At 50.8% G+C, this 10,064-nt stretch overlaps 1 protein-coding gene across 1 annotated transcript in view; it reads left to right on the top strand.

Annotated features, from left to right (window-relative positions):
- The first annotated feature begins 149 nt into the window (after positions 1-149).
- The window catches only part of TMCC2 (transmembrane and coiled-coil domain family 2), a 59,078-nt gene continuing 49,163 nt past the window's right edge, over positions 150-10,064 (top strand). The window contains exon 1 of the mRNA XM_019546565.1: positions 150-373. Within this exon, the coding sequence (XP_019402110.1) occupies positions 191-373 (183 nt within the window). The 5' untranslated portion in view covers positions 150-190. The remainder of the gene's footprint in view (positions 374-10,064) is intronic.

The raw sequence follows: 10,064 nt of genomic DNA, 5'->3' as shown, positions 1-10,064 counted from the left end.
CCCGCGGGCGCTGAGCATCCCGCATCCCGGACTTCTGCACCCTCCACCCCGCACCTCTCCATCTCCGCACCCCGCATCCCGCACCTCTGCATCCTCCCCCCGTCCCGGAGCCCTGCCCCCCGCAGCCCACATCCCGGAGCCCTGCCCCCGCAGCCCGCAGCATCCTGGACCCCTGCGCGGCCCCGCCGGCATGAAGCGGTGCAAGTCGGACGAGCTGCAGCAGCCCGAGGAGGACGGCGCCGGGGCTGAAGAGGTGCCCGGGGATGGCAGGCCCGGGGAAGGGGCCGTGGCTCCGGGGGCCGAGGCGGGCGCCCCCGGGAACCCCAACCCCGTGCCTCCCGCGCTGCCCCGGAGCAAGCCTCCCGACCTAAAGGTGAGCCTTCGGCGCCCAGGGGCTTGGCCTCCCCCCGCGCGCGGCTGCAGCCGGGTCCCACCCTGCCGTGCCCCGTGTTGGGAGCGTGGGGATACCTGTCCTCCCCTGGCTGGGCCACAGCAGGGTTTTCTCTCAGCACTGCAGTGTGCCCCGCTCCTCCCCCCGATGCACGCGAGCAGAGGGGTTTGCCTCTCTCCATCACCCCCGCTGCAAACCATGGGTGGCCGGAAGATGAAAAGGGGACCGCAGTCGGAGGCTCACCTGCAGAGAGGGTGAGATTTGCTGAGCAACGGTGCTGGGTGAAACCCCGCCAGCGGCTTTCCAAAAACAGAGGCTGTCCCACCCCACAGAGCACGGGGCTAGGACACGGGAGACCTGGCTTTACAGCGGGGCTGTGGGGTGACTTTGGCCCATCCGCTGCCCTCTCCTGCACCTCTCTTTTCCCGTCTGCAAAATAGGGAGGATGAAACTTGCCTCTTCGGTAAAGCGCTTTGCAGGCTGGGGGCACGTGCTACGGGAGAGGAGCGAAGTATTATTATTGTGAGCACTAGACTCTAGGTACAGTAAATCAGGGACTGGCAGTCACGTGTGTTTGTACAGGCATGAGGAGGCTGGGGGCTGCATGGGGCCATTAGGCACGCCTGTAATATAAGTAATAAGGATAAAAAGGCTGCGGTTTGTGAGGCATTAGGAATAACAGGCTGGCAACTCTGGACTTTACAAACTGATGTTACTCTCCTGTTAAGAGGGTCTGCATGGAAGAATATCTGCACCCCAGATTAAATGCAGCGTAACTCCATTGCTTTAAAGGGAGCTCTGCTGCCGTGACTGAGATGGGCATCTGGGTCTGTGCGTTTGGACCTGAAGCAGAAGCTTTGCTCGGACGGAGCTGCCTTAAAGGATGAGCGAGGGAGGCAGAGCCTGCCTTCTGCAGAAGAGCCAAGCAGGTCTTGCTAAGTGAAAACTCTAGTAACCCATGGCAGCAAGCAGGAAGGAGCTAAACAAGACTACTCCTCTGGCCTAATAGGATTACAGTGCAGTTATAGTGAGAAAAGTGACTATGAATATGAGCCGTTTCTGCCTTCCTGCCTTTGGGCCATGCTTCCTTTTCCAGACAAAAGCAAGCTTTTTGCAGCAGTGCAAGAAAGCTGGGTTCAACTTTGCCTCATGCATGGTTGTTGGGGGCTGCAGCTCGTGAGTCCTCATCTATCACTCACTGGGTACATCTACACGTTTGTTAACACACCGTAATTACGGTGCATTCAGTTTAGTACTTGGATACTAGCTACTAAATCAATGTGCAGGAACTGGTGCTACCACTCAGTAGCATTGGCACATGGGTTTTTACACAAGTAGCTTAATACTACCACGCAGTAGCATATTAGCACGCGTTTTGCCCGGCACGCTGCTGTGCAGTGTTGTTAGGCTACTGTGCAGTTAGCGTCTCATGTAGACCTGCCCACTGTGAAGCAGAAAGCCAAAAAGGCAAGTTTGGAAGTCCCAGGTAGAGCGTAGATCGCTTACGTTTCAATTGGATTTGAAAACAGCCATGCTGATCGGGAGTTATTAATAGTGGAGCACAATGGCAGTGTGACAGAGGGGCTTGATTTGTGCTTTTTCCAGAGGCTAATTTTCTGGCTGCAACTATCCGTCAGAATCGTCTGGCACTGCGGAGCGTTTCCCTGGCACTGTATTTTCAACACGGTCTCAGATGCATCTTCTACCACTTGTTATAGTGTCTTCATAGCTTACACTCCTGGGGAGCAAGGCGCTGGATAAAGGTGAGGAAGCATCATTAGCCACAGACAGGGGACTCTGGTCCAGAACGCCACATCTGCAGCTAGTGTGAACCCAGCAGAGCTATGGGTTATGCCAGCTGCAGATCTGGCCTTGAGAGCATGGATATCATGGCCACAGTCGCACGGCAAGCCAGGGATGGAGCCCTGGAGTTACGACTTGCAGGTGAATGCTTTACCTCTCTCTGCCGATGGGTGCCAGCCCCCCACGCAGAGGTGCAGTGAAAGGAAAGCTGACTTCTCTCTGAGGTCATTTAATCCAAATTGCTGCTGCATTGGACTCCTTTTCCCTTTAGGAGTGGAGCTCTCTGCCTCTATCACTTCTGCCGGCCTTTATGATTACTGACCTGCACCTGTCACTGTCATCCTATAAACAGCAGTGTATGAAGCTGTGGATCGCTAAGGGCATAACAGAGGCCTGGAGCCCACAGTGATCTGCTTTGAGCAGCACGTTTGCCTCTCTCCTGGGCTCTCTGAGCACTGTCAGGCTTGCCAGTGCTGGACCCAGAGGGACGGAGGGCCCTATCCTGAGGGAAAAGGGAGACTCGAGTTCTGCACAGGCCTTGCACTGGCCCCTGCAGAGGGGGGATTTTCCTCCACTGCCCACCCTAGCTGCCTTCCCTTGGTTTGAATAAGTGATCCATGTCTGGGGGATCGCTAATCCGGTTTAGACTTAGATATTTAAGATTTTTGAGAGGGCAAAAGGTGCTCAGGGGACCATTAAGGGGTTCTGACACTTACAGGATGCTGCCATGGAGTTAAATCCACAGCTGAGCGCTGCCTGGAGAGATCTGAGATAGGCTGAGGCCTCCCAAACTCAGGCTCTGTGCCTGTTGCACAAGTCTCTTTGTCGTGGCTGGCACAAGCACGCTCTCTTCTTAGCCATCGCGGCAGAGTGGCCAGTGACTGAGCCAAGGAGTCTGACCTGCCCCCTCTCCTCTGCATGACTGCTTTGCGTTGCAGTTGAGTGGCCTGAGCGAGGCAGGGTGAGGGTCATTGGCACCACTGCAGCAGAAGCCTTCTCTCTTCCATGGCTAAATGAAGGGCCCAAGTCTGCAAGAGTCCCTTACAATTAAAGGGAGCCGTGGATGTGAAAATAAAGAGCTGCACACGCTTTCCGGGGCTGTGTAAGGAAGAAACCAGGAGGAGGTGCACTTCTGGCCTGGCCAGAGCATGCTTGATTAATATCACCAGTAGTTAGGTTTTTAATTTATATGAAGCCACAAGCAGGCTGCACCTGTAGCCTTAGCAATAGCCAAAGCCTTTCCTAATATGGGACCTGATCCAGCTCCCACTGAAACCAGTCACCTAAGTCCCATTGTCTTTGTTGGTGTGGGAACTCGGTCCCTAATGCAGATTTGCTTCTAGATTCATGACGTTAAGCTCATTTGGAGCTTTGTTGCCTGCTGTCAGCGTAGAGTGAATCATCAAACCTGCCTTTGCTGGGCAAAGCTCATGCGAAGCAATGTCTCACTGCTTCCCACAGCTTTCACAGGACTCCTGGGCTTCTATTCCCGGTGCTGGCACTGACCAGCTGTGCAAACTTAGGCTGGTCACTTGATCATTTTGTGCTAATCTCTCTGTCGCTAGAAGGTGGATGCTAATTTTAGAGCATCTGCCGAGGTGCTAAGAGATGTAATTAATGCTTTTGAGTTTAATTAGTGTATGTTTGCAAAATGGTTTGCGATCAGATAAAAGATGCTCCTGTAGAGGTGCACACTTGCGTTGTAAAATATTGTCATGCCAAAACACTGGGGGCTACTGGTGCTGTTCTTCCCTGAGTAATTGCTTGGCACTGAGACTAAGGAACACACAGATTAGCCTTCAGTGATTGCAGCATGTGCTGCTGGGGGGATTTGGGAGAGATTAGCACCTGCTGGTCATCTAGCCCTGGAGATTCCTTTGGCCGATACCAGGAGCATCTACACAAGATGCTTAATGTGCAGTAGCTTAATAACACTGCGTGGTAGCACACCACAGCACAGATGGTGCTAATACGCTGCTGTGCAGTATTATTGGGCTACTGCACAGTAGCGTCACTAAAAAGGCATTCTCCGGTACTACTGCGCAGTAACTCTGGTTATTGCACGTTTAGTTAGTACGTCATTAAGCAAGTACTAAATTAAATGCTCAGTAACAACTGCACGTTAACGAATGTGTAGATGTGCCCACCTTCCCCTTCTGCTCACAGGTTAACAGGTTTAGCACAGGGCACAGGTAGCCCAGATGCTCCTCTGCTCTGCTGTTGCCTGCTGAAAAGGGGATCATGCCTGGTTTGGCATCCTCATGGCAGGGGCACTGGTGGTGGATGAGGAAACCAGGTGAGGGGACAGGGGAAAAAATAGGAGAGAGTGGCCGGGATGGGCAAGCCACAGAGAAAAATAGAATAAGGGGGAGGCAGAAAGAGAGTATGGAAAGCACAAAGAGTAGTTGCAAGAGACAAGAGAAAGGAAGAGGATAAAAACATAGGTAGAACAGCAAGAAACAGCAGTCAGCCTGAGCAGGAGTAGGTGCCTACAAGGCCTGGAGCGAGGTTTGCAGTCAGCGGACTGTGCAGACCTTTGCCCCTGTAACACAACTACCATTAACAGTACGGGTTACGGTGGCTTTGTCCTGTGAACACCGACAGATCAAAACCCACCGTGGAATCCCCCAGCGAGCACCGAACAGACAGACGTCAGCTGTTGCTCGGTGCCCACCGAGGTTGGTTTCAGGCTGGCGACCTGGGAACAGAGAACTCCGTTGTCGTCTTTATGTTCGCTCAAAGCCAGCCAGTCACTCTCGCTAGCAAATGCATGACAGCTTTTCTTTTACAAGTGTAACTCCAGCTCCTTTGATATGAGCAAGCTTTCCATCACACACACAAATGTCCTGGCAAGGAGCAGAGCAGATGCATGACACATAAGTCTGCCTATAAATATGTTGGGTGGCAGATATTTTTGAGTGCTGCAGCAGCGTGACTGAATCCATACAAAGCACCTTGCGAGAAAGCATCCTTGGCCCTGGGCTTCGACTCTCGGAGGCAGCAGGCAGGGACGCTTGTGGCAGTGATGCCATGAGGGACTGGATGCTTAGATTGCATCCTCTCATTCCCCAAGCCTCTTTGATCTCAGCATCTTCATCTGCTCTTTTTTTTTTTTTTCTCCATAACTGGGCACTTTGGCTGCAGAAGTGAGAGGAAGGATGTTGAAACCAGCCACAGCTTTGAGCAAACACCGTCATGATCTCGGCAATCTGGTCTCTGCTTCTCTCTTCTTTTTAAATCACGATCAGCTTAGCATCCTGAGTACCACTCTTCTCTTTGCGCAGCATCCGTGGTGCACGCTAGTGGAAAGCAGCCAGATGTCTTCCCTTGGTTCCCACCCTGAAGTGTAGAGGAGTGACACGCCAGGGGAGCTGGCTTGTGCTCAGCACCCCTCCCCATAGCAGAATGGGCTTGGAGCTGACAGCCCACAGATGTGTCAGGTTGGCCCTAGAGTGTCTTCGACTCAGGGACTTACTCCCCTCTCTTTGGTCAGACTGATTTTCTTTCCATCAGGACAGGGTGCAAGACCTGCTCTTTACCCAGCCCTTCCCTCCATGGGCAAGCCGAGGGGTCAGCGGGGCTCAGTTGGATGCGCTGTGGGCTGGTGCCGATGTGGCAACTTGACATGGCGTTGGCAGGCTGGGATGGAGAAAACGCTGCAATCAGGGCCTTCAGGGGCACTTACAGAGGGATTCAGAGTCCCTGCAAAGTGAATGCAAACACCCCTGATGGCTCCAGTGTGTTGGGCCTGTGGAACCAAACCCCGATGGCTAGACTCAGTCTTAACCTAATTTCCACTCAGGAAAAGCTCTTTTGGAGCCTAGTCCTGGGCCTCGGGCCCAGGTTTTGCTCTGTTTTTCCTTACAGATGTGGGCATGCTCTTTTGGATGCAAGACACCGCTGACAGTCTGCTTTACCCCACCACTTCTAATTCCCCTTCCTGCAAAACCTTTGAAGTCCTGTGTTGGATTTCCTTGCCCCCCAGAACACGTCGTCTTTCCTCTCACGAAGACCATAACCCCCCGTGCTGTGAGCCCGGGCTGTACTTGCATTTATTCCCTCAACAATTTATATGCATTCTTGGTTTTAAAAGGACAGCCTCAAGGTAAGCTGAGTCTCCTGCAGTTACCCAAATCTATCGGCGGCAGCAGCTTGGTCACTGGCATGGCCTGATTTGTCATCGCCCTGTCAAGTCGTTTATCTTCATCTCCTGGCACTGAGCCCTCCTACTCCCCCTCCCTGTTTCGCACACACCCGCAAAGTGCTGCCTGGAGTCTGGCTAATGTTACCTACCCACCCGCAGCCCCCGCTCGGAGAATGCAGAGGTGCCAGCTGGCTGTCTGGAACAGCCCGCCCCGCTCGGAGACTGGAGCACCGAGCGGTTACTTGATGATAATAACTATAATGGTATTAACGACATAATTTCCCTCCCTATCGTGTTTCAGCTGAGGTTCCCAAACATTTCCCGAGCACTAATAATTAGTTCTCACAACTCTTTGACGAGGTATGTGCGGCTGATTAACGATCACCCCTGTTTGACAGAAGGAAAGCAGAGGCACAGAAAGGGCAAGCGTCTTGCCCGAGGTCCTGCAGTTAGTCGGTGGCAGGGTTTGGGGCAGCAGACAAGAGCCTGGACTGACTGACGCCCCGCGCTCTCTCAGTGAAGAGTTTGCGTCTTGGTGGGAGAGAATAGTTTAAGCAAACAACGCAGCAGATAATTTCCTGAGTCTGGCACGTCCCTGCTGTCCCTCCATGCGCCCTGCCTCACAGTCACCTCTGCAGCACCAGCCCAAACACCTCTGCACCACCACGTGAGCCTTCAAGCAGGTGTTTGGGATAATGCACAAGCTCTGGGTTGGGGGGAGTTTCACCCACCTGGTCAGCTCTTCAAATGCGGATCCCCTTCTACTACGTGCCCTCTGCTACTGCTCACTTTAAATGTCCCTTGCGCTGGGGGATTTCCTTTGCTCCTGTTACAAGTCATCCCGTTCCCAGTTACAGCGTTCCACTGAGAGCATCAGTGCTCTGGATAGGTCTTGGGAAACTGCAGAGTCTCTCTATGCCTGGAGAAGGCTGTTTGTGCCTGAAAGCTTTAAAAGAGCAATTTTCCCAACTATTTAGCTGGTCTAATAAAAGCGATCACATCTACCCAAAGAACGTTGTCGACCTATGTTCTTAGACCAACACGGCTGCAACCAACAACCCGGATAGGCCTAGTACGTTCAGCAGTCTTTAGCCACCGAGCACATGAAACACCTACTCGTACCTAGCACCATGAAAATGCTCCGCGGGTACGTTCGCCCTGCACTCAGACCAGTTCACCAGCGCTCGAGCAGTTAAGCCAGCCTTGCTTTCACCCCCAAGTGAAGAACAGTTGGGTTCTTAATGTCTTTGCAGTCATGCAGGTGACAAGAGTGGGTGAAATGCTTGTGGGCTGGTGCTAATTGCATTACTTATGACACGAAACTTGTCTTCTAACACATGTGGGTTGCAGAGGGGGCCGTGGCAAAGGTCTTATTTGCTTTGCATTAGTCTGTAAATGTCACTCAGGGTCTGGGATTTGAGCAGGATTTGCACCAGCTCTCCTGGCTGAGACCAATTTTTGAGGCATGCTGACAGCTACTAAAGGACCCGTTTTGCATCGGTTCTGCTGCTGCATTCGTCAGCGCAGTATCTGAGCACTATCCAGCACTACGTTAAGTGCATTAAGTAATGTGACTAATATCTGTCTCATGTTTCTTCTCGCATCTTTCCCCAGGGGGAGAAATGTGTAGTGTTTTGTTGTGGATGTGTGAGTGCATGTGTGTTTTGTATTATGTATCGTATTCGTGTGTAATAGTTACAAACACGTTGGAACAGATTATATGATGTGATGATACAGATTAGAAATAAATTAATAATTTACCTTATGAGTTTATAACTTATCCTGATACACGTTGTCTCCTATTTATTCTGTATATTTTTACACACGTGCACACACTGTACGCATATGTCAGTCACTGTTATCTCTCTCTTTCACGGGACCCTGGAGCCGGTGAAGGGGCCTGCTCTGGCTTTGCAGAGGCTCAGCCATGGCAATAGCTGTGTTTCTGTTTGGAAAATGCTCCCTGGTTCCCTCTGGTTCCCAGTGGATCAGTGAAGTGTTGGATCAGATCCCTGGATCTATTATCCTGGCCCTTCCTGTCTTCTCTTTTTCTCTGCCCCTGCCTTATTACCAGCCTCCGGCTTCTGCTTGCTAGGTTTTGAAACACCTTTCAGCTTTCTCTCCTGCCGGAGGAAGCTCCCATTACACGTGTAAAAAGCTGACTCATTATTCTCTTCCAGATCCCATCTTAAAACTCCCTTTGCCGAGGTGCCTAAGAAGAACCTGGCAGCACGTGTTTTGGGTGTGCTGAGGCTACAGCCCATCATCCTGCCCGATATCATCTCCTTTTCTCCTTGTACTCGTCTACCTGTGTCCGTGCCTCGTCTCCAAGCTTTTTGGCTCAGACACCGTCGCGTAGCTCTGTGTTTCTGTAGTGCCGAGCACAGTGCGGTCCCGATCCCTGACTAGGATGCTTTGGCTCTGTAGTAACAGAAGTCATAATAAATAATGAAACCAGCTGAGAAGTCTAGAAATTCAAAGACCATTTGAAGGATGTAGTGGGGCTGGCTTGAATTTCTACTGCCCTTCCCTCGCTGCGGCTAGCTAAACACCCCTCCACCCACCCCCAGTCCCAGTTAGCAGTGCACCCTGCTCGTGCACATAAAACTGTCACTGCTTTGGGGGGGGGGACATATGGATTTACAAAGAGGGACTGGCTGGAAAACTCAAATTCTACTTGCTAAAAAATGTTGAGGTTTCAAACTTTGTTTAGATGCTGCGTCTGAGTCAAAAACCTTTAATAAAAGGTGAAAGAGAGAGTATGTGCAATCTATCCCAGAATGGCTTATAACCCAGTAGTTACTTAGGGCTCCTCTCTGGGGTGTGGAAAACCATGGGCGGATCTGGTTCTCTCACCTCCGACGTGAAGGCCCTAACCGCCTCCGTCTGCCCGGAAATTTCGTCCAGAACCTGAGCCAGGAAATCTTCCAGATAAAATTCCCGTGAAAACCAGTCTGCTCCTGCCAAAGATTTCTGATTTGACAGAAGGCAACTTTTCACGCTGTAAAAAGTCGCTTCTAAGTGTTTTGACCAATTCTAGGAGAAAAGGACACACAAATGTAATGGCTGATGATAATGTACCTTAACTTTTAGCCGCCACTTTCTGACTGTGAATCTCCCTGTCTGCATCAGTGTTTGATTGCGCTGTAACAATTAGCTTCCTCAATGTGTAAAGAATTTAGGAAGGTAAGAAAAAGAACCAAAAACTGTTCAGTTCAGAACTGTGTTCAAACAAATCCTTTGCCTCCCCTTTCCAAAGTTAGCAACAGTTCACATTTGATTTTCTCCTCTTACACAAACTGGTACAAACCAAGGTAGCTCCTTAGAGGTCAATGGTATCAGACCCACGTATCTGAGATGAGCCTGGCCATTTGTATTGAGAGAGCAAAATATTCGGTAGATTTTAAAGCCTTAAAGATCCATCATGGCGATTTGTGTGCTAGTCACTTCTTGAAACAGTGATCATTTTTTTAAAAACTAAACAGATTGTCGTGCATTTTTTGGAGCTGGCGCACAGACGTTTTGGATGAGATTCCTCTTAACAAACCATATCAAACTTCACCCTGATGGCCTCCAAATGTTAATTCCTTCATGCCACTGTACATGTAAATTCACCATCATTTATAAACATACATGGCTGAGACTTTCAAAGCCCTCTTGAGATTTTTAGACCATTTTTCATTTCGTTCTCTCTCTCGGTTTTTTTTTTTAAAAAAAAAAAAAACC

The sequence above is a fragment of the Crocodylus porosus genome, unplaced genomic scaffold (assembly GCF_001723895.1).
Source record: "Crocodylus porosus isolate Cpor-Errol unplaced genomic scaffold, CroPor_comp1, whole genome shotgun sequence".
NCBI classification, from domain to species: domain Eukaryota; kingdom Metazoa; phylum Chordata; order Crocodylia; family Crocodylidae; genus Crocodylus; species Crocodylus porosus.
This window is presented reverse-complemented; position numbering and strand designations above follow the sequence as displayed.